The sequence below is a fragment of the Gymnodraco acuticeps genome, unplaced genomic scaffold (genome assembly GCF_902827175.1).
Source record: "Gymnodraco acuticeps unplaced genomic scaffold, fGymAcu1.1, whole genome shotgun sequence".
NCBI classification, from domain to species: Eukaryota; Metazoa; Chordata; class Actinopteri; order Perciformes; family Bathydraconidae; genus Gymnodraco; species Gymnodraco acuticeps.
In genome coordinates, this window is record NW_022989890.1 from 3,291,810 (window position 1) to 3,317,411 (window position 25,602).

The 25,602-nt window shown below is 41.5% G+C and overlaps 1 protein-coding gene across 1 annotated transcript in view; it reads right to left on the reverse strand.

Moving 5' to 3' along the window:
* The window catches only part of LOC117535367 (protocadherin Fat 3), a 72,453-nt gene that overhangs the window by 33,037 nt on the left and 13,814 nt on the right, over positions 1-25,602 (reverse strand). The window contains 27 exon segments of the mRNA XM_034199816.1: positions 2,791-3,182; positions 3,270-3,404; positions 3,709-3,728; positions 3,731-4,160; positions 4,843-5,063; positions 5,443-5,626; positions 6,351-6,458; positions 7,010-7,163; positions 7,474-7,838; positions 8,841-9,271; positions 9,274-9,370; positions 9,491-9,664; positions 9,950-10,300; positions 10,756-11,037; positions 11,139-11,253; positions 11,360-11,542; positions 11,627-11,748; positions 11,874-12,032; positions 13,180-13,326; positions 13,328-13,395; positions 13,543-13,753; positions 13,955-14,230; positions 15,166-15,302; positions 18,365-18,436; positions 19,678-19,888; positions 21,120-21,434; positions 22,479-22,540. Of these exon segments, the coding sequence (XP_034055707.1) occupies positions 2,791-3,182; positions 3,270-3,404; positions 3,709-3,728; positions 3,731-4,160; positions 4,843-5,063; positions 5,443-5,626; positions 6,351-6,458; positions 7,010-7,163; positions 7,474-7,838; positions 8,841-9,271; positions 9,274-9,370; positions 9,491-9,664; positions 9,950-10,300; positions 10,756-11,037; positions 11,139-11,253; positions 11,360-11,542; positions 11,627-11,748; positions 11,874-12,032; positions 13,180-13,326; positions 13,328-13,395; positions 13,543-13,753; positions 13,955-14,230; positions 15,166-15,302; positions 18,365-18,436; positions 19,678-19,888; positions 21,120-21,434; positions 22,479-22,540 (5,422 nt within the window).

Below are 25,602 nucleotides of genomic sequence, written 5' to 3' on the forward strand. Positions count from 1 at the left end.
TTGTAGGTTTATATGTACGTAATCTGCGCGATTTGCGCGTCCACATCTCAACGTGCAGTGCTGCATTTCATGCTGAGTCAGCGATAACTTTCGAGGGGTGGAGGTATGCCCATTATTTTGAGTTCGTCCGAAGAATAGACAGGAATGTGACGGTGAGGTGCAAACTGTGTCCAGGCCAGAAGCTGTTATCCACTGCTGTAAACACCACGTCAAACACCTGCAAAGAACACATGCTTTTTTGTTTATATCACGGAGTCTGTTCTTCTTCTCTCTGTCTTCCGGTTGTTTGCCTGTTTTGAATGACAAATACACACTACCGCCGCCTGCTGGTAAGGAAAGTTATTGCCACTCACGCATGCGCAGTTCGTACGTGCTCGGCGAGTAAAGTAACGAGTTACTTTATGTAGATAGTAACGAAGTAGTGTAATATATTACTTAAAAAAAAGTAATATGTAATATATAACGACCCCATCTCTGGAGTTGGCGTTCTCTACTCTGGTTTACATGAAGAACAACAGGAGGTCACGGCTCTCTGTTGAACAGGACAAGCGAGTGGCCCTCTCCTCAGTGCCACCAAGGATTAAAACATTCTGCGTGCCCCGACAGGCACATGTATCTCACTAATTTGTAAGTCGGCAAAAAATATTTACAATAGCACATGTTTCAATGCTGATTGCTGAAATGTTACATTTATAATTTGTAGTTCAGGACCATGGACAATGCAGCTTCCTTGCATTGACAGTTCTCTGTGCTGAATTTCTGCTGAGTTTCCTTAGCCTCATTTTTAATTTTGTGACCTGTCTGGTTTAAATGAGTGTGTTGCTGCTTTGATGAAGCCTAATTTGATAAAGTTTCAAATTAATTTCTGAAATATTTCGTTAATAAATATTTCATGAGTAATATAGTTGTCTTTGTCACATTTTATTTGGCATTAGTAAATAATTATGCACATTTACAGATATTTTACATGATATGAATGATAACACGTGTTATAAGGGCTATTTTGCACAATAGGTGTGCCTTGAGATTTTTACTTGTCCTTTGGTGTGCCTTGGGCACAAAAAGTTTGGGAACCACTGGCCTAAACAATGGTGGTGGTGAAATAGTTATGGCCTTTCAAAGTTTAAAAAATGTGACCTTTTGTTATAACTAGGGCCGGGACTCGATTAAAAAAATGAATCTAATTAATTAGAGGCTTTGTAATTAATTAATCGAAATTAATCGCATTTTTAATCACATATACATATTTGACCTGAGAACAGTGAGAAGCAATTTTTTTCACATGGATTTTAGTATACCATTATGCGCATTCACACCGCAGTACTTTACCCACAAAGGTTCATGAGAATTTAGTTCATGAGAACTCTTTGAACCTGGGGGGGTGGATTAGGCAAATGAAGCCGCTGACGTCACTTCTTCTTCTTCTGCTTTGGGTTTACTGGCAGGCCGCAAACGGCGTATACTGCCGCCCAAAGTCCCCGGCCGGAAGTCCCCGGAGTTGGGGCCTGTAAATCGCCAGAACGCCGACACCTCCTCATCTCCACCGCTCCCATGTTTTATTTTGTGTTGCCATAAATTAGTCTCTCTGCGTTTCTGCGCTGGGCTAATGCTAATGCTAATGCGAGGATAATAAAATGGCGGCTTCACAAAACTTTTTGGGAGTTTTACGGGGCGTGGTTTGCAATCCGCCCAGCCAATCAGACATATAGCTCTTTTCTCACAAGAGAGCTGTACGAAAGTCCCTGCTCTCTAGCAGCTCTCTGCTCTCTAGCAGGGACTCTCGTGGGGGTAAAAAGGTTCTCATGAACTAATTTTAGTACCAGCTCTTTTTGGTGTGAACGCGATAAAAGAGGCTAACGTCCACGCTAGCTGCTATATGTTTTGCATTGAGGTGATACTTGAGGCTTGATGTGCTGCGGTGATATGCGAATTCCTTTTTGCATAATTTGCACACAACCGTGCTCTTATCGACGCTTCCATCCGTCCGTTTTTTAAAACAACATTTCCCACTGTTGTTCACTGTGGTTTGTTGTTGTCTGAAGTCATGAACGTTAGTTGGTGCTCCAGTATAATCGGTACGCCTGAAACTCATCCAGTGAGAAACGTTCCGCGGTGCAAAAATAAGTGCGATTAAAATGCGTTAATTTTTTTAACGCGTTAAGTTTTGTGTAATTAATTAATCTTAATTAACGCGTTAAAGTCCCGGCCCTAGTTATAACATTACAAAGGCCAAAATAGATCATCCTTAGATATTATCAGACAATTTTATGTGAATACAAATTATCAAGCTCAGTGTCAAGGTGAGAGTTTTCCCTGCGAGTCTGTATAGGGTTTTTATTACTCCCATAAAAAAGAGTTACTACACAAAGTCATGTGCGAGTGTCTGGAATCCCAACCAATATACCAACTTCATGTCGTTTTAAAGAATCATTGAGCCATCCTTGTGCTGGTTGGTGCTCTATATATTATATAAACTTTACTTTTTTTTAACCAAGCATTCTTTTCATATATTCATAAATGAAAATGTGGAAAACAGGGTCTCTCTGCCTTGATTGAGAGGTTTTCTTTGTACAATGGGTACATTGTAGACTCAAAAGGAAATTCATAAAAACAAAAGGTCCGTCGTGTTTGACATTTCATTTGGAATTTATTTAAATGTGACCTTTAATAATAACAACCTCCTTAGTGAAATTAATTATTATGCAACACCACCTTATCTCACTACATAATGCAATTACTGTAACACATTATTCCGCCATTATGTTAGTATTATCTTTAATTTCCTCACCAGTTATGTAAAAGTTGACAAGGCGGTTTTGGTCCGTGCCGTCTTGATCTTTAGTTTTTAGAAGAGCTACTACCTCACCGAGGGGGTCGTTCTCCGTTACTGCCCCCCGGTAAAGCTCCCTCTCAAACTGCGGGGGGTTGTCGTTAACATCGGACACAGTGATGGTAACCACTGTGGTGGAGGAGAGAGACTGAGACTCCCCCAGGTCAGAGGCCACTACTTCAAAGCTGTAGCTGGAGCAGGCCTCGTGGTCCATCTGACTCAGAGTGGTGATCCAGCCTGTTTTACTGTCAATAGCAAACACTGAGCTCATAGTGATGGGGCTACTGACGGTGCGAGCGTCCTTTGTCAAGTCCAAGTTGTAGTTGATCAGAGGTCCAAGTTTGTAGGTTACCTGGAATTAAGAAAACAAGTATTAACAAGCTTCTGAAGCATCTACAACACTGCAAACTTATGATAACTTGGCTTGGCTGTCACAGACCTGTCCATTCGAGCCCCAGTCTGGATCAAGTGCACGGACTTGTATCAATCTGGTCCCTACTGGCATCCCCTCCATCACTGTGGCAACATAGGCATTCGTCTCAAACATTGGCATGTTGTCATTCACATCGAGGATCTGCAAATAAAAATTAATTCAAAATATACTGAAAAATATTGCAAAAGGGAATTAAAATCCACTAATTCTCAGAATTATTCAAGCTTATTTTAATGGTATTCAATTTCCTTAATGCATTGATTTTGTATAATTTCCACATTTTGAATTATAACACGTCTTCCATTTGTGCAAAGTTTAATTATGTTATGAAGCAACTTCAGGCCCTCAAATAGAGGAATCATAGGAGAGAAGATAGGTTATTTCCATGTTGTCACGCTTTCACATAATGAATTCACAACAGTCTTTATTTAGCTGTATCACACACCTTAACCTCGACGTCCACAGTGAGACGGACTCGATCAGGTCTTTTCTTGTTGTTGCTGCGACCTTAAAGCGGAAGATGCTGATGAGCTCATAGTCGAGTGGCTTGATCAGACGGATCAGCCCCGTGTCCCTCTCCACCAGGAAGGTCCCTCCCTGGTTGCTGTCAAGCGTTTCTCCTCCAACTGCAGAGAAGCTCCCAGTCTGTCCGGGGACCATGTACACAGACCCCAGAGCTGTCCCTGCAGCTGTGTCCTCTGGGATGGTGAAGGAGTACTGAGGCTGGCTGAAGGAGGGAACAAATGCATCTGATGGGACGACGTGGATGAAGGCTGACACCAGCGAGTGTTTGGCCGGGGAACCGCAGTCTGTGGCTTTGACGAAGAAGGACAGCACCGTCCCCTGGAGGTGGTCCACGGTGCTTTTAGTCATCATCCAACCGCTGTCCGCCTCCACCTGGGCTCCGGCAGAAACCACAAGGAATTTTAAATCTTTAGATACAATCAGAATCAGAATCATTCGTTCCGCAGAGGGGAAATGTACATTTGTTAAAGCAGAAAGGAGCCAAAGGCAGCTTAATGTTAACTAAGAAGCATGCATAAAAAAAATATTAAAGATAAAAAATTAAAGAAAATTCCACAATTTACAAAATACACATCTGTAACAATAATCATAGTAATAAAGACAGTAATATGTATTCCACTTTTTTTATTTTCATCCATATCAAATTAGCCGTTTGTACTTCACGTTTCGTATAGTTCTTTATTTTCTCCTAGCTCGTACTTTTGTTTACCTTTGGAGCAGGCAAAACTAACTGAGGCATCAATCTTAATGTAACGTCATTTTAACTTGATGAGTAAAAATGTACAATTACAGATACCAGATGGCTTTTAATCCAATGAAATGGGGAGCTGGAGTCTGTTGAGAACATTTCTTAATTAAGATATATGGTATATATGAGTTTGAATATGGTCAACTCTCATTAAATACATTTGTTGTTGTAGAATTGTTCTCTTTTTCCTAAAGAAGACTGAGAAAATGTTTGCTGCTCTATTAAGTTATGAAGTGCAAATATAATTATTATATTGTGTGAAGTACAGCAGTATAAATTATAAAGTTGTAAACCAAATGTACTGACCTCCAGGACATCCACCAGTGAAAGGCGTGCCTCGCTGTAAAGGGAGTAGGTAACCCTCCCATTAGACCCAGCATCATTGTCAGTGGCTTGGATCTGTGTGACCAGAGAACCTTTAGCAACATTAGCTTTAATGCTCATGCGGTACTCCACGGCTCTGAATCGAGGGGCGTTGTCATTCTCATCAGCAAGAACCACTCGAACTGTGCAAAACGATGCCCGGCCTGGAAAAGGAACACGATATAAATGTCTATGTGATTCATACAAGTGTTTCATACAGACATAATTAGCCTCGTGAAACTGTTTTCAATCACTTGAGGTTATAGCGAATGGCAAAACGTAATGAATCTTTAATGCAAAAATGCTAATGCTTTTAGAAATTCTCATTTTGTGATCTTCTTATACAGAGGCTATTATCTTAGAGACAAACCAATGCAAGAACAGTGACTATTCGTGCATTAATGTTAGCTACATGCTTGGTCTGCCAGATTTAGGTATAACTTAGACTATTGTGTACGTCTAAAGTCATATACATGGGCTGATTTGAAGATAGCCTTTGTCAGGGAATCAGTGTTACAGCCTGGTTAGTGTCAAAAAGTATACCTCCACCATCCAGGGCCATAATGGTCAGCACCATGTCCTTGTTAAGAGGATTTTCTCTGTCTAATTTCTGAGCGGTTGATATGAATCCATCTGCATCGATGGTGAACTGAGTTTTCCCCAGGTCATTGATGAAGGAGTAGCTGATCTGGCCAAACAGCCCGGAGTCTTCATCTGTTGCACGGACCTGGAGACCAAATAGAAAACATATATATTTCATATTGGTCGTTGTAAGGCTCTACAACTTCTTCCATAGGAACTTCCAAATAAAAGCCCTGATGGACAGATAACTTAGTGAGCAGAAAAATATTGCAAAAGGGAGTACAAATTCACTCATTCTCAGAATTATTCAATCAGAATCAGAATCAGAAACAGATTTATTACCAGGTAGGTTTACACGTACGAGGAATTTGACTTGGTGTCATGGTGCATAAAAACAATAATTAAAAACACAGATAGAGAACTAGAAAAATATTTTAAAAATCTAGTAAAATCTAGCAGTATTTACATTGCAATGGTATGGAATAGAAGGAATAACATATGGAATAAAAAATCAGGAGTAATACAAAATATTTGTGTGCATTGTGTGCATTAATGTAATTAATGCACACAATGGCTGTGGCTCAGTGGATAGAGTGCTGGACTTCAAATCAGGGGGTAGCAAGTTCGAGTCCCACTGCAGTCAGGATGTCGTTGTGTCCCTGGGCAAGACACTTCACCCCAAATTGCTCCTGTGGGGATTGTCCACAGTACTGAATGTATGTAAGTCGCTTTGGATAAAAGCGTCTAACAAATGACATGTAATGCAAGATAATTTTAACGGTACTCAATTTCATTTTTGCATTGATTTTGTATAATTTCAACATTTTGAATCATCATTAGCAACAGCCCATCTTACTAGGCAAACTTACTTGAATGACCTTTGACCCTGGAGGAGCATTTTCTTGGACTTCAGCCAGGTAGAACCTCTGGCTGAACACTGGGCTGTACAGGTTGGCTCCGAGGACACGTACAATCACCTGAAGATCACAATCATCCTTATAATACTCATCCCCCTACATATCATTTTCATTTTGATGCCATCATAATAATCATTACTGACCGATTTGTCAAACATGATCACATCAATATGACATGCACACAGGCAGTGAAAGCATCAGGCCTGTGATCTAATGGTGATTGATGCAGCTGTAAACACTCGGGAGAAACTACTGTGGAGGTCTGCTGTGTTCACATCATGTCAGAAGGGGAAGCAAAATAATGAGGTGACATGTTGTATCTACATATAGACTGTCAGAGATAAGGGATATCAGAGCCTACTTGTAATTACCACTATAGGACAGTTTTTTTTACAGCTGGCAGGTCGTCCTCACAGTAAATCTCATATGACACGAGCACACATTAACCTCTAACTGCAGAGCGACTCAGCAGCCAATGGTACGAGGCATCAGTCGTACTAGACAGCTGCAAATGTATGAGATCAAATTGAAGCAAGGGATTTGCTCGGTATGAAACACTCCAAAGTTAAAAAAAATATCAAATCAGCTAATAGTCAATTGTACGCTCTCACCTGAGCGGTGTTGGTGAAGACTCCATCTGACACAGACACATTTAGTTGATAAGAGAGTTTCATGCCTTGTCTCCTCTTGTTAGATAGACTGAGCACGCCTGTATCTGGCTCCATCGTGAAAATCATTTTGTCATTCCCGGAGAGAATAGTGTACCTGAAAGCAATTTGAAAAAAAAGAGTACAATGGTGTTTACGTTGTTTCATGTAGTTTTGCTCAGAAGCTGCTGGAAACACAAAGTACCGACTTTTGTTGTTTTTGTCTGAGAAAAAGACAAACAAAAGTCCAAACCACTACGATTGCGTTCACAACACAAAACTAAGATTGCCTATAAGAGGTGTGCTTTTCTGAATATAATGAACAGAAACATTTAGACGGGATTCAGGGGGGAACAATGCACACACATTCTAACTATCACTTTTAGAAGAAAAACATAAAATCCACAGGTATATAAAACATATTTTACCTGAGTCTCTGAGCATCACAGATGTCGGCATCCGACGCCTGAACACAAGTCACAAAGTGCCCCCGGGGAGCCAGCTCGCTGACAAAGGCCTCGTACAACGCTTGGCTGAAATTAGGAGGGTTGTCGTTTGTATCGGTTATAGTCACAGTGACACTAACATCACTGCTGAGGGCAGGGTCTCCGCTATCTGTCGCCCTGACAATGAAGTTGTAGCGTTGGACGAGCTCATAGTCGAGCAGGCGTGCCGTGAATACCAATCCGCTGTTACTGTCAATGTGGAAGTAGTCGGTGCTGTTGTAGATGTCGGATAGGATCTGGTAACTCACCGCGGCGTTTTTCTCTGAATCTTGATCCTGAGCAAACACCTACAGGGAGAGAAATATTAAACATTTGCACTGCCTCATGCATTATTCAGAATATGGTCTGATTTGTTTACCCTGACATACTCAATCGTTACAGTACTAAGTCACTGAACACCGAGTCCAAATGAAAAAAAGTATGGATTGAGATCCAGCATTTAAATCTAAATCAAAACATTGTCAAGCGTCCAGCATAAACATTTTGTTGAAGCGCAATCATTTATCAACAGAAACCGACAATTATGCTGTATTCTGAAACCATTGTCATTTATATTATTAGTGTTTTAGTTCATTTGAATATGCATATGTATTGAGTGAAGCAAATGTTAGCATGTAAGGTGGCACAAAACTTTATATTTGAAGTGAAAAGCCACAACCTGCTTTTACAATGCATGAATAATTATTTTAGTAGACAATACTAGAATACCAATGAGCAAGCCAAAGTGTATTTAAAGGAATGAAAAAACATTTGTATTAGCCTATACAATATTGTTAGATACTGATTCTTTCTAAAAATCAATACTACAGTCAAACAAGGTCATTGACCTATTTTGATACCAATATATTCATAAATCTGTCTCAAATTCAGCTCGAGGCAACATGTTTCTCAGTGAGAGAACATCACTGGTCCATTATTTGCCAAAGGTCAAGGGCCCCCACAGGGAAATATTACACTATCATCTCATAAATAAATCAGTAAGCAATCACTCTAATATTCATCCACAATACTGCTGAAGTGAGTCCTAAGTGTTAACAGTTATTTAACATGAGTACACACTGGACTTACTCAATCAATAAACACACACACACACTCACACACACACACACACACACACACACACACCCACACACACACACACACACACACACACACACACACACACACACACACACACACACACACACACACACACACACACACACACACACACACACACACACACACACACACACACACACACACACACACACACACACACCACACACACACACACACACACACACCACCTGTAACACGGCTGTCCCAATCATGGAGTTCTCAGCGATCACAGAGGAGTATGAAGTGTTCTGAAACAGTGGCGGGTTATCGTTCACATCCAGCACGACGATGTCCACATCGACCTCAGACTTTGCCCCGGTCAGCGTATCTATAGCCTTCACCGTCAGCCGGTAGTACTGCGTGCTCTCGTAGTCTAACAGGTAAATCACGATGATGATTCCTGTGTCAAAACCAATGTCGAACTGCAGTGAAGGGTCTCCGTCTGTGATGGTGAAGATGATGCTCTGGCCTTCAGGGCTGGTGGCATTGATACAAAGGACAGAGGTGGAGACGGCTACATCCTCTCTGACAGTGAGACCATAGAAAGGTTTGTCAAACACCGGCATGGCTTTATTCACTATGGTAACAGGCAGCTCCACCTCACTGGAAAGAAGCGGGAACCTCCGTCACTGGCCACAAGGACCAGCTTGTACTCTGCGTTGGATAGGTCAGCCTCAAAGGCCCTCTTTAACGTCAGCTCTCCTGTCAGTGGGTTCACCTGCAACCAATACGATTAGTTGTTTTATGACATAAGGAGCATGAGAATGTACTAGAATGTTTTTTCAAATATATAGCACCCTGTAAGAACACATTTAAAGCAGGAATTTGTAGCTGTTACCTGAAAGTTCCTGTGTTGCTTCTTAAGACTGTATGTCACTTCTCCATTAAGACCGTAGTCTGAGTCGGTGGCGGACACTCTGAAAATAGCTGATCCAGGCTCTGCTTCGACCTGCACTGCAGCGTAGTAAGGGAGGTTCACAAACTCTGGAGCATTGTCGTTCACATCCTCCACCTACAGAAATAATCGTTATTTTAAAGAGGCCCTAATATTCTTTTTGGGGTTTTCCATTTCTTGTAGAGTGTAATATGTTTTTGTGCATGTGTAAATGGTCTGCTCCCAAAGTCCATGCCAACACACAATTGGATTGCCTTTATCTTCAGTAATATAATGACATCACTGTATAACACTCGCTCTTCTATTGGTTAGCGCTTCAACACATTGTAAGTGATAGACCTGGAGGTCTTTAAGAAAATCCAATGGGCTCTGTGTAAAGAAAGTTAAAAAAGAGACACCCACCTGAACTTGTACGGTCACCCTGGCCACCTTCACTATTTCATCTTCTCTGCGGACCTCCACCACCAGCTCGTAACTGTCTTTCTCCTCCCGATCAAAAGGCACTCCAGTGGTGAGCACCACCCCGCAAGTTGGCCGAATGATGAAGCGTCCGTTGGGGTTCAGTAGAGTGTACTTCAACGGTTCGTTAAGACGGTGGCCGACTGTGTTGACAACAGTGACCACAGTGACATCGGGTATGTTCTCTGGGATGGAGGCGGAGTAGACCGGGAAGGTGAAGAGAAGGCCGCTATCTATCGCTTCTCGGACAAGCACTGTGACCGACGCCATGCTGGAGAGCCGCCCATCCCAAACCTTAAAACCAACACATACAGAAGAGCATGAGTGCCTTTTTTATGGGCATTCAGCGCTGAGTGGGAAAGCATTCTTTTTTTGTTTATTTGACAGCTGACCCCCAATAAGCTAATGCAGAGGATGTAATCCTGGGGTTTAATTGTGTACTCAATGACACTATGTATGCATAGCTTTGTTTATCTTCTTAGCAAAACATAACACAACAGAAAAAACATTAGTTATTACCGATTTACCAGGGCATAACACCCTGCGTCATTTAGCTGAAGTGTTTCATAGCAACACGCTGAATAACAATAGGTTTGCAGCTGACCCAGTGCTCTGTCATCCCTGTGGGAATCATTCTTATGCAAGCCAGTTGAAGCCAACTACACGCTGTAAATCTAAGCTGGTGACAGGATACATAAAAATGATATTTATGTGTCATGTCCGCTGAACAAGTGTAGCTAATCACTTACCTTCACATTAAAGCGGTAACGGTCTTTACTGAGGTCTTGATTGAAGACGGTCACAACACCAGTGTAGCGCTCCACAGAGAAGAACTCCGCATTGCTGTCCACCAGAGAGTAAACCAGCTGAGGGGTGATGGATTTGTCAGGGCTCAGGGTGGGGTCAGAGGTCATATCGGGGTCCAAAGCCTCTACCCTGAGGACTTCGACTCCTATGTAGGTTGGTAGGAGGAGGACTGCGTCGTAAGTGTCCTGTGACAACTTTGGAGGTGAGTCATTGATGTTGATCACCTAAGATTGAAAACCATATCCACAAATAAAATACAACAAATACAATTGAGTCAGGTAGGTTTTTAAAGCGCTGAAAGGGGACTCATATGTCATTAACTTACCTTTATAATCACCTCTGCTGGGCTCTCCGCACTCAATGGAGGAAGACCACTGTCCCTTACATGAACCCGGAAGACAAACTCAGAGAAGTTCTCATAGTCCAGGCTGGAGATCGTTCTAAAATTCAACAAACATCCACATAATCACAAAATCATGAGACATATTGGTTTATAAGAAAGTTAATCATATGCCCAATATTTGTGGATTCTACAATTTCACATACCGGATCGATCCAGTCCCAGAGTCCACGCTGAAAAACATACGAGCGGTGTCGTCTATGATCTGGAACACCAACAGGGCGTTGTGGTTTCGGTCCCTATCGGTCGCATGGATGACGAGAGGGTTCCCATCCTCTCCCAAGACCACCGTGTTGACTAGAGCAGCCTCACTGATTACTCCCACATACCTGTTGAGGTGAAAAGATAACACTGCTGCAAAAGACGAAAAAGTATGCTTACAAATCTGGAAAATGGCATGTGGTGATTGATACCTGATTTCTCGGAAGACTGGTGGGTTATCATTCACATCCCCCACCTGGACGATGACGGTGGTGCTGGCCTCGACTCCCGCCATGCTCAGGGCATGCACCACCAGAAAGTAGGATGTAGTTTGCTGTCAAAACAAATAAATTCAGTGAGTAGTCGAAAGGGATATAATAAAATGTTATGTGCACTCCTTGTATAACAATCATGTCAACACTGAGAGCTTCAGCAGATGAAACAGAAGCGTCAACAAACCTCAAAGTCAAGGGGTCTGCGTGTGGTGATTACACCCGTGTGATGGTTGATGAAGAAGCAGTTCTCGTCGTTGCCCCTGGAGATTTCATATATGACGGCTGAGCGGCTGAGCGCATTAACGGTGATCACATGTGTTCCAATGGAGCTGTTCTCCATTATCTGTCAAATCAGAGACATCAGTATCAGTCCATAATATTAATAATATTTGCACAGTATGCACACAATACTTTCACCACACTGCTACCTGCACATTTACATATATATATATTATGTATGTATGTATGTATGTACACTGAACAAAAATATAAACGCAACACTTTTGTTTTTGCTCCCATTTTTCATGAGCTGAACTCAAAGATCTAAAACATTTTCTATATACACAAAATAACCATTTCTCTCAAATATTGTTCACAAATCTGCAAAAATCTGTGATAGTGAGCACTTCTCCTTTGCCGAGATAATCCATCCTCACAGGTGTGGCATATCAAGATGCTGATTAGACAGCATGATTATTGCACAGGTGTGCCTTAGAATGGCCACAGTAAAAGGCCACTCTGAAACGTGCAGTTTTGCTTTATTCGGGGGGTCTGGGGGGGTCCGAAAACCAGTCAGTATCTTGGGTGAGGGGTCGGGTTAGGGTTAGGGTAATGTTGTGAATCGAGTGGCCTGTGTTCGTCGTCCATAACATACGCCTGCCCATACCATAACCCTAACCCTAACCCACCACCACCATGGGCCATAGGTTTCAGAGTGGCCTTTTATTGTGGCCAGCCTAAGGCACACCTGTGCAATAATCATGCTGTCTAATCAGCATCTTGATATGCCACACCTGTGAGGTGGGATGGATTATCTCGGCAAAGGAGAAGTGCTCACTATCACAGATTTTTGCAGATTTGTGAACAATATTTGAGAGAAATGGTTATTTTGTGTATATAGAAAATGTTTTAGATCTTTGAGTTCATCTCATGAAAAATGGGAGCAAAAACAAAAGTGTTGCGTTTATATTTTTGTTCAGTGTATGTATGTATGTATGTTTGTATGTATGTACATTTAACCTTTATACATATCTGAATATATGTACATTCACCTGTATAGAGTTTAACTGTTATATTTATATTCATACTATTACTGCATGTTTATTTGAATTTTATGTTTTATTATTTTCTTTGTATTCTTATAATCCCATGTGTACTATCTGTGTTTCTGTCTTGTTCTGTTGTTCCTGCATTTCCCTATGGGGATCAATAAAGATCAATATTATCCCCCATGCACCCATCCTTTCAGTCAGCAATCTGTTTCTCTTTACCTCGGCCTGATACTCATTCAGAGAGAATTTGGGTTGCGAAAAGTCGGAGAGTATTAATGAGATGCGAGCTGAAGCTGTGGCCATTAATGGAGGAAATCCACTGTCTGTGACTCGCACAGTTAAGGTGTAAAAGCCCACAGAGCTGAGGGCCCAGGTCCCTGGCGATGAAAATAACACCTGTGGCATTATCAATGCCAAACACACCAGCAGTGTTCCCTGAAAGCAGCAGAAAGGTTACAGACATCGTTACTAGTAAATAAACAATTTGTTTTCCTGTGACACAACGTTACAAAGCCCATCACAGGTCGAAACACTTCACAAAATAGAAGCAAATACATACATTAAAATAAGATAGCATCAAACCTGCTTCAAAGGTATAGGAGAGTTTCCCGTTAATCCCATTGTCTTTGTCTAAGGCTGTCACTTGTAGGACAGGAGTGCCTATAGGAGATGACTCATAGGCCACAGCATCATATACAGTGCTGGTGAAATAGGGGATGTTATCATTAGAGTCCTCCACTGCCACCAGGATACGAGCCAGGTCGCGGTTAAATGGAAACTCCTGATCCTTGACCTGGAGTCAAATGAGAGATGAATATGGATACCGTTTTAGGATGCATTAAAAAAAAGAAAATAAAGAAATTAGCCAAAAAAGACGGCACATTTTCAGAGAGGAGCATCATTTGGAAGAGAGCCCAGGTAACGACACACACACACACAGATTAGTGGTAACAGCCAAACAAGCAAACCCCAAAACAAATATTTGTGTTCCCACCATGATAGTGAGGATGTGCTGTGTTCTGGCCTCGTAGTCCAGCCGGTCTGCGGTGTAGACCACCCCGGTGCCAGGGTTGACCCTGAACAGCCTCATACTGACTGGGTCTGCACTGCCATAGATGGAGAAGCTCAAACGGGCACGCTCGTCCATGTCCGAGGCTCTGACCCGCAGCAGCTCCATGTCCACTGGTGCGTCCTCTGAGACACTGACATCATAGGCTGGCTGGGAGAAGACCGGAGGGTTGTCGTTGCTGTCCAATATTCGGATAAACACCTGAATGACAAAGAGACAGAGGGAGAAAAGTAATTCAGACAAGTAATGTTGAAATAATCTATATTATATGATCATGTGTTAAGTCATGCTCATGAGTTTCATCCTTTAGTTTATCTAAAGAGCCTTTGTACCATGAATGTGCAAATGTCTGTCTGCAGTGTGTTATTGAGCATAGGATCTTGTAACATGTGATTATAAAAGGTCAAAAGCTGTAGGGCTGTGAAAACTAAAAAGAAGTGCATAAAACCTGTGAGATTCTGTTATTCTTTAGACGGACATCTATACTCTTAGCGGACTTGACGCAAGTATTCTGGCTCTTATACTGTTGTACAACAATATAATAATTCCTTCAATCAGCAGTGTGTCTGTGTTTCTATTTCGTTATATTTGGTTATGTCTTGAGTGTCTAAGGTTTCGGATCCACGACAGCAATGAGAGTGCTCCGTATATATTTTGTATGGATAAGAGCCATGTTGATAATACTGATAATATTTTATACAGTCGAGGTGTTGGGTTATCACATTCATTTTTCATTTGCAAGTTGGAAATACCAGCACTATTCACACTAAATCTCCTTAGTCAAAGCCTTAGGTATCTTTTACAAATTGGACAGGGTGTTTTCAATAAAGAATGTAACTTTGGCACATGACCTTTATTTACACAGTCTAATCCCATTAATCCACTGATATCAAGGATTTCCCTTACGAGGCAGAACGAGTAGGCCAGCCAAGACAGCAGGAGGAAATGTCAAAGACAAAGCCACATTTCATAGTCAGTGAGAGATCCTTTCAGGGGAAGGGAGTGCATGCATAGGAGGGAGAGATGCTGAGAGTATACAGCTCCCAGAGGAAGAGGTAACAATAATTTTATTTGATGTGGGTCTGGAGTGTGTAAGAGGCAGTGCCAGTGCATAACAAATCATCAAGTGTGCTCACCTGAGCTGTGGCAAAGTTAGTCCCATCTGTCACTTGAATAGTCATGTTGTACACAGACTGCACCTCTGCATCCAGGGGCTTGGCCACAACTAGAGTTCCCACCCCCACCTGAAGGTCATACTGCATGTCAAAGCTCCCTGGAATCACACACAAACACATACACAAATAGCACACACAGAGTTTCAGTCATTTAGTATTCAGGGAGCGTGCTAAACTCAGGTGCTCTAAGTTATTACTGTGTAATTGTTTTGGCCAGGTTCCTGCATCTGGAGCTGGAGGGTCTGTGAAATAAAATGAACTGAAAAGCAATGCAATGTAGCAACGAACCCACTTGGCAGCCAGAGAGCTGTTAACAGCCACACAAACATCTGTCTTATCACTCCAAAACACAACCCATCTCAGGGATCAAAAACCTGCAGCCGGGTCTTTCCGCGGGTGGTGAGTACAGTTTAGAGGCTTAATGTTTGATTAGGACGAGGGAGAGGATTGATATGTGTTCGGTATTCAGTGCCATCCTCCGTCTCATTCCAGCTTCTCTCCAGAGATATCTGGTAGCTGAGCTCTCTTCAGCATATGAATACTGATTGGCCATTTTTCACAGGAGCACTGAAGCATGTTCAGTCGCACCAAACCGCTGGGATTCGCTTTTTAATGCAGGTTTAGGTTGGTCAATATTACACTGTGATCACAAAGCATTAAAAAAAACTGAAGTCACAGTCTGTGGTCTCTAAATAAAAAGAAGTGTGCTGTTTCCCTTCTGTATGTTAGAGTTGCCTCTAGGGGGTCTTCAGACTTAGTTTGACTATTTTTGGTAGCATCTTTTACAAACATACACTTATCTAAACACCTACACTGTTAATACTGTTTCAGAGTATACTGTATGTCTGTAAGTGCAGTAGCAGCAAATGTTTTTAATTTTGACAAACTGTTTTAACGACTGACCGACTTTTAGTCTTAAAAAGCTTGATTTGCTAACAGTGAGATAAACAACATTTGTCTTGAGTGGGTCCCTGTTTTGTTCTTATTACATAATCTTCCAGCGTTTAAGAGTGTATAGTTACAGTAGGCTATGTCTATGACACAGTTTAATCTCACCACACAACACAATACATACACTGAACAAAAATATAAATGCAACACTTTTGTTTTTGCTCCCATTTTTCATGAGATGAACTCAAAGATCTAAAACATTTTCTATATACACAAAATAACCATTTCTCTCAAATATTGTTCACAAATTTGAAAAAATCTGTGATAGTGAGCACTTCTCCTTTGCCGAGATAATCCATCCCACCTCACAGGTGTGGCATATCAAGATGCTAATTAGACAGCATGATTATTGCACAGGTGTGCCTTAGGCTGGCCACAATAAAAGGCCACTCTGAAACGTGCAGTTTTATCACACAGCACAATACCACAGATGTCGCAAGTTTTGAGGGAGCGTGCAATTGGCATGCTGACAGCAGGAATGTCCACCAGAGCTGTTGCCCGTGAATTGAATGTTCATTTCTCTACCATAAGCCGTCTCCAAAGGCGTTTCAGAGAATTTAGCAGTACATCCAACCGGCCTCACAACCGCAGACCACGTGTAACCACACCAGCCCAGGACCTCCACATCCAGCATGTTCACCTCCAAGATCGTCTGAGACCAGCCACTCGGACAGCTGCTGCAACAATCGGTTTGCATAACCAAAAGATTTCTGCACAAACTGTCAGAAACCGTCTTAGGGAAGCTCATCTGCATGCTCGTCGTCCTCATCGGGGTCTCGACCTGACTCCGGTTCGTCGTCGTAACCGACTTGAGTGGGCAAATGCTCACATTCGATGGCGTCTGGCACGTTGGAGAGGTGTTCTCTTCACGGATGAATCCCGGTTTTCACTGTTCAGGGCAGATGGCAGACAGCGTGTGTGGCGTCGTGTGGGTGAGCGGTTTTCTGATGTCAATGTTGTGAATCGAGTGGCCCATGGTGGTGGTGGGGTTATGGTATGGGCAGGCGTATGTTATGGACGACGAACACAGGTGCATTTTATTGATGGCATTGTGAATGCACAGAGATACCGTGACGAGATCCTGAGGCCCATTGTTGTGCCATTCATCCACGACCATCACCTCATGTTGCAGCATGATAATGCACGGCCCCATGTTGCAAGGATCTGTACACAATTCTTGGAGGCTGAAAACATCCCAGTTCTTGCATAGCCAGCATACTCACCGGACATGTCACCCATTGAGCATGTTTGGGATGCTCTGGATCGGCGTATACGACAGCGTGTTCTAGTTCCTGCCAATATCCAGCAACTTCGCACAGCCATTGAAGAGGAGTGGACCAACATTCCACAGGCCACAATCAACAACCTGATCAACTCTATGCGAAGGAGATGTGTTGCACTGCGTGAGGCAAATGGTGGTCACACCAGATACTGACTGGTCTTCGGACCCCCCCAGACCCCCCCAATAAAGCAAAACTGCACGTTTCAGAGTGGCCTTTTATTGTGGCCAGCCTAAGGCACACCTGTGCAATAATCATGCTGTCTAATCAGCATCTTGATATTCCACACCTGTGAGGTGAGATGGATTATCTCGGCAAAGGAGAAGTGCTCACTATCACAGATTTTTTCAGATTGTGTACACTTTGTGTATATATAAAATGTTTTAGATCTTTGAGTTCATCTCATGAAAAATGGGAGCAAACACAAAAGTGTTGCATTTATATTTTTGTTCAGTGTACGTACTGAAAATGAAATTTGGTAAAGGTGAGAGAACTTATGCAATAACATTGTTGACACAGAGTACCCTACAGTTTTCCCTCTTTTGTAACAGAGATTCCTAGGGTTGTCTGTAACTGCACACAAAATCCTCAGGATGACTTATATTGTAACTTAAGTGGTAAAGGTAATTATTTCAAATGTATTTCCATTTAGAAAAAGGCTCTCGGATGTAAGAATGCTACAGTAAGAGGCTGAATGTGTCACACAGAGTGGAACAGCACAGTGGCTAAACTAATGATTTGAACCTATATGCTGCCTGGACCAGAATAACAAACTACTACTACGTGTGGAGTGCTTTTTCAAACACAGATCAATCAATACTGCCTTTGGCTAAACACAGCCCTGGCACTGGCATTTCCTGAATTTTCTACTTTTCTCCAGACCTGGGGCAATTTAGGAAATCATTTGGCAAAATATGCTTTGACCAGACCTGTTTCAAGTGAGCAGTTTCTTCCACATGCATTTTGAGGAATGTAGAAAGTTTCTCTGGCAAGACGTCCGCCTTAACAAGAGAGAAAGAGAAAGAAAAAAGAGGTTAGTTGAATTTAGGAAATCAAGGATGTCGTTGTGATCAAAGGTTTGCCTCATCTACAGCACTCTGAAAAGTCAACCTCTTGAAGTTTTTCACATTTCTATGCGTCATTAAATACTGCAAGAGGACTCAATACGTGTGCTCAGTGGCGGGAATGTGATTCATTCGTGGATGATATTCAAGGTCAGAGAAAAAATAATATAACTATGCGTTAATTTTTTGAAAAAGAAAAAAGCGAAATATTAATGAGCTGCACAATTACTTCACTGACATTAACAGTAATAGTGGAAAATTAATGAAAAATGTTCATGTTCACGTCTCTTTTACGCGTGCATAAAGACGAATAATCAACTCATCAAGTTGTTTTTAATTCATTTCCAAATGAACATTCAAGCAGGCGCTCTGTTTGAATTATTTAATCAGGGTAGCAATCAATAATCAGCTTTTTACTGATACTTAAACAATTCTGAATCAAGAGGCAAGCTTCCCATTTTTCAACAGGCAGACGGATATAAAACCAGTTATTTAAAAAAAATCCTTGTTTCCAACAGAGCAAAATAAACAAACCAATAAACCTTTATTGTATTGTAATTTGTTTGCCAGTGTGCTTTTGCCAAAATACATTTTAAGAAATGTTTTATTTAGACAATTCACTTTACCTGTGTACAATTAATCACAAGAAAAGAGCCGTTAGATTTTAACAAGGACATTTGCATAATGAGAAACTGTCTGCAGTACATTTACTGCATTAAGGGGTAATGTAAATCTGAAATATGTCCAAAGCTGTTATGGAAGTCTGTGGGAAAGCCTGCAGAGTCAACAATTGTAACACTTGCAAACTATTACACTGCATGGTGTGAAATGCATCACTTCCATTGTGTTGGTTTGGCTCACCCAGGATAGGTCTGACCCAAAAAACATCTCTCAAAACTATTATTATTATTATATATATATAATATATTATTATAAAAATCCAGCATACAGATGGAAATACTAATACAATTCTGACCATCGCTTTACAGTTATGATAGATAGTTGAATAAATCCAAAATTCCCTTTTAAATTATACAACATTTTAATATGACAAATGACAAGACTCATTTAGTTCAATTTGATAATGTGACCCGGGGGTGCATTTGAATGAATTGGTCACCTGAAATATTATGAATACCCATTATTCTTCGTTTATTGTCACACATTAATTTTCTTACCGATAATATTGAACCAGACAGGTGTGCTCGACTGGCTGACAGCCACTACTCCCACCGGCTGAGCCACGACAGCTGTCTCCGAAATAGAGAAATTGTAGGACCTCTGGGTAAATAGCAGAGTTACAGGCGAGGGGACGGGTTTTCGAATCCATTCTACGTGGAGTTTGACAGTAGACCATAATGGGGGATCACCGCTGTCCTCAGCTTTTATCTGAAAGACGGAACAATAAGGAGAAACCAAATATTCAGCTGACACATGCGGGAGCCAATGAATCAGGCGTTTGGGGAACATTTAACAATGATAAACCAGACAGGTAAACAAGCGAATGGAGTGTTTAACATTATGTTGGTATGCATGTATTCAGGGCAAGAAAGCATTGAGAAGATATTAGTATTCTGGCCACATTTATGTCAAAACTATGCCAATGAGCTCTATACTCATCTACATTTACTAACACCTGCACCTAAGCGACAACCTCCTATCAATAAATCATATTTTACTAACCTCAAAATTGATTCCAGCAATTACAGTTTAATGGGATGGCTGTCCCTGCCTGACTTTAACTACCTCGCTCTACTTTTCACACATTACACAGGAAAACATCTTACTCTTCGGAGGAACCTAGAGCATCTGAGAGGTAATTTTAAAACGTAGCGCTAAGTGGTGCTCATTTAAGAGCAGAATCTGTGAGCCAAATGCATTATTCAAATACAAAGAAACACAGTTGAAAGAGAGAAAATCGGTGTGTTTATAGTCGATCTCACTTTCATGTCACACATGAGTTATTTTCCACTGAAAGTGAGCACAACCCCAAAGGGCTCATGGGCGTGAGCGACTAATCAGTGAACCAGACGAATAAGACAAATCAAGTCTTCGTAGCGCATATGTAAAAGGGACTGGAGCAGGGTGAATACATTGTCAGCATGAATAATTTGATATACAACCACAAAAATTGCAATATGTGCTTGTGTTTAAGGAGTGCCATTTACTGCCAGAGAATCATAAATGCTTTGTGCCACCTGATGTGCATAAACACAAATTCAGCTGTGCCACTCCATCCACCTGGCGCTTTTGAGCAGATTTGCCCATGGAAACACTAAAAACGAACAAGCTCTCATACCTGGGCTTCTGCCTGATGAAAAATGAACTACGTGACTGTGTTTGCTACTGCCAAATTTGCAAATATATGGAAGCAGATCCACTAACCTAATGGAACCCAAGTGGCTATGAATCTATTTTGAAGAAAGGAAATTGGGACAGCACTTCGCAAGTGGAGAGAGAGGAGCACTGTTCCTGAGAGAGGTCACAGTCTTATGCATAGTAAGACCATATGATTGAATATAGATGTATCCTTTTGTTTGCCATGTTGATAATGAGTCGAGACCAAATAGCACTTCAGTAAAAATGTATTTATAAAACAAACTTGGAAAATGACACTCACGGTGAGGATGTCATAGCTTCCCGCTGTCACCATCTTCTTGGATGACACCATGGCAGTCCTGGGGTCAATACTGAACTTGTCTTCCTCATTACCATCGACAATGCTGTAGGTGATGTTGCCATTGGCTCCTAGGTCACGGTCATAAGCGAACACACGGTACACCTGTTCGCCACGTTTGTTGCGGTCTCGTTCGGTCAAGCTGATGCGATAGGTGATTTCGGGGAAAGTGGGCGGGTTGTCGTTCTCGTCCTCGACGTGAACTATGACCCAAACAGTGGACTGCCGGGTGGTCACTGGGCCATCTATCACTGTTACCTGAGGAAGTGTATGAGAAGACATAATGAGTTAGTCATTAATGTCTTTTGAACATGGTTTGTCGTGTGCTCTTCTTGCATGAATTTATTTACATCTTAAATCTCACACTGTGTGGCTGAGCTGATGGGAAATCTCTTTGTGTTATTGATCTCCTGGAGGCGGAGGCAGAGGTTTGATCATTGATCAATTGGATCAGATAAGGGTGAACACCGCCGCTGCCAGCCCGACTGCTCACTAGACTATTAATTACCAGCCGGCAGCAGAGACTGGCAGGCGGAGCAGTGGGTGGCACGCATGGAGCGGCATTTCTATCAAAATCTCAGGACAGGACAGGAGGATGTAACAACAAAGACTTCTCTGCCCCCAATTTCAAACTCGCTTTAGGTGTCAATGTTTAGGTATATGATGCTGTAAGGTGGAAGCGTCCTTGCCCAACTTTTTTATTTTGTAGTGTAGTGCCATACGCTGGGTTCTTATTGCATACTGCAGCTGAACAAAGCAGAACAAAGAGTTATTGTGTGTAGACAAGTCAATTGGCAATACGGAAAGAAAACACCACGCTGCAATACTGCGGGTGAACTGGGGGTTATTTCATTCCATTTTGCAGAAGGGCAAAGTGCTCGCAGATTCAACAGCATTTAATAATGTGTAACAGAAGTCTGGGGAAGTAGAAGTTTGCTCAGATCTCTGAAGTGGAGAATCTCTGATTATCATGTTCATCTGCATGCAGAGCAGCAGGAGCATGGTAATCACAGTTATCTGTGTGCCTAGTGTCTGCGCTTATCAAACGCTGGGCAGAGAAACTCCTCTCCTCCCTTTTCCCGTCCTGAGTAGAGAAGATAACCAATGATGAATGATTATATTTAGAAATTCCTAAACCTGGGGCCCAAAACTACAGCCATTCATCAGAGTTTATGGAGTGTTGAGGGCCTGCCAGGTTTGTCCTCCACACCGTCCCTGTTAATGGTGGCTAGTGGCAGGTGGCATGGCCAGATAAATAATAATACTAAAAATGTAATAAACACTGTTCCGGTTATTCTGTACCTCTAAGAAGTGCTCCGCCTGTTGTTCTCTGTCCAGTTTTCTCGCGGTTGTCTTGATCAGCCCTATGAATCATGAAAGAACAACTTCAGATTACACAAACACAGACGTGCAGATGGTGGATAGAGATGCTAGATTACAGACCTCGTCTCTTAATAATTTAGTGTTTATACAAGTTTCATTAAAGATGCACCAGGAAATATCAGAGAGGCCAACTCAGTGGACATTTTTAAACACATCTTTTTAGATTAGCCTTTTATTAGCAACACCCCACTTTAAATGTTCTTTTAGTCTTTATTACATTGTTTTATGTATTGTATTAAAGGATGTTATCTGATTTTATTAATCTAACATGTTTCAATAGCAATATTTCTTTTTACGTTGTTTTTTAAAATATTTTAATCGTTTAATCTTTATTAGGGGCGGTGGTGGCGAAGTCGATAGGGACTTGGCTTGGCAACTGGAAGGTCACCAGTTCAAGTCCCGGCAAGACCAAGTGCTACCGAGGTGTCCCTGAGCAAGGCACCGTTCCCCACACTGCTCCCCGGGCGCCGTTCAAAATGGCAGCCCTAACTCCTAACACTAGGATGGGTCAAATGCAGAGAAACAATTTCCCCACGAGGGATTAATAAAAGTCCATCTTATTAGAATTATGGCATTTTTATTACTATTACCTTTTTATGTGTATTTCTGTTGTTCCTATATGTTCACTTTGTTTTATGGGGTTTTATAAAGTTCTCAACAAATAATCTGAGGGGAATTTCTTGTGGTTTATTTTTGACTTGTGATGTGTCATTTTGTAAAGCATTTTGAGCTGCATGTGTTGTATGAAAAGCGCTGTATAAATAAAGCTTTTTTATTATTAATATATTTTTAAAAGCCAAACTCAATACTAATCAGGAAGTCTTCCACTTAAAAATGAGCGTATGCGTGCACTAACACGCACCCGTACAGACTAACCCTGCAGTCCTGGCAGAGATGACGGCACTTGGCACATGTTCATATGGAACTGTATAGCTGAGGGTCATTCGGTTGGCCAGCACGCCACCATGACAGAGCGAAAGGAGTGAGGCTATTCATAGTAACTGTGATCGAACCAGATTATTCCGATGACAACTTGACAAACCGTAGCAAGCTGCAGTTTTGATCACACACATTTTCCTCTGATGGTTTATGTTCTCTTTTGTATTTAAAGGTCACCGATTATACTGTTTTTCATCAATATATTATAGGTCTCAGATATATACAAAACATGTCTCTGAAGTGTTTGGCTCCAAACAGATCATTGCAGCATCCCATAATCTCCTCTGTTTCTAAAGTGCTGATTCTGGGTCTGTTACTTTAGATGAAAATCAGGAGCCCCTCCCCACGCCCCTCTGAGAGAGATTTGGTTAAAAATAACACAATGGTGCTCTAGGAGGAGATTCAGGTGATAAGGGGGGTTACCTCGGTTGGTGTTTGGCTAATGGTTACACAAGCCAAAAAATCGTTATGACATCATAAAGTGGACGAATTCTGATCAGCTCATTTTCAGACAGGTTTTTATAGAAATGGATCAGGACAAAAAGAGAGAGAATCTTTTTTCCTGAAACTTTCAGAGTCTCTTTACACAGAGGGGACACATGTTGATGTAGAAGAGACATGAAGAAGTGGATTTTGCACAATAGGTGACCTTTAAGGGTTTTAATTTGTTGTTATTTATTCTCCACACACACAGAAACAGTTTGTGGTAATTAATATCTGCTTTGTTAATTGAGTAAAAACTTTGCTAGTTAAAATAAAAAGCTCCCATGACATTATCCTCGCCAGAAGGCAAACATGGATTAAATATGCAGGCAATAATCCATAAGCAAATTCAGCCCTAATGAATGACAGTTTTACAATATTGTAAGCAGGCGTTGTTTTCCATAATAAATTGATTTTATTCATCACGATCCTTGTATAATATGTAACATCTCTCAAAAGCATCCAAACACTGGAAAACGTGGATCTCGTGTTCTAACACACAAATGCAGAAAGAAATGTATTGATTCGATACAAGTTAAAATACTATTATTTTCTACATACATGGGCACATTAAGACGCGGAAATACACACAAAAGCACATGCACAAATACACATATAAAGAGGTACAGTATAAGGAACTATTTATGTGTAGATTCATTGACTTTGTTACTGTGCTTGAATGGCAATGATGCATTTGTTTTAGGGTAATGAGCCGTTGCGTGGAAGTAGGATTATTTTGGACGCATACAATATCTATGCAGTTAATGGATAGACTAATACCACGGTGCAAACTCACACACTTTCACATTTTCGTGCTTGTGCATATCACAGTGTCACCTTGAGCTTGCTATGCAGGCTAACTTAAATTAAGCAAATTAGGAGTAAATCGAGAGCAGCGGTCACAAGCTGAAAGGGGGGGGATGTGGGGAGGTGGGGCTTATTCAGCAGAACATAGAGTTACTCTGATAAAAATCGATGATCTACAGAGTGCAGCACATCTGCAACAGTACATCTCCTGGTTGTATTGAAGATAGGTAAATATTCTCAAAAGAATCCTCACTCACGCCATCACAAAATGTATGTCATGGTCCAATACACTCCCCCTTCCTTTAAAATTATGTCAGTAGCAAATAAGGATGTGCTCACAATAACTACTGTCTGTTATGTCATTGTATAACCTATTTCTTTTTTAGGCCATGTAAGGGGAATAGCTGTCATATGATTTCTAACTGGAACAATGGAACACAAACTTCTACCCTTGTTCATTGTATATCTTGAATATTGACTGAAACATGTACAACTGATTTATTAATATCATGGGACAACAAAGCCAGTGCAATCGAACAGTGGATTGCAGGAAAAGGTCACACAGCCACCATCATTCCATGACGGGGCCCTCTGAAAACATGCCATTTTTAGAAACCAGCACTCCTTCTTCTAACACCCTTTGTCAACACTTGTCTTTTCCGTCTTCGCCCCCAACGGAGGAAGGCTCTACTCTCACACCCAGAGACAAACAGACAGCCCTGCAAGCTGTGACAGCACATTTGCACACTTTGCACTCGTTCAAAGTTCAGCTTCAATACATTTTGGGAATTGAAGCAATACCTCAAACCCATCA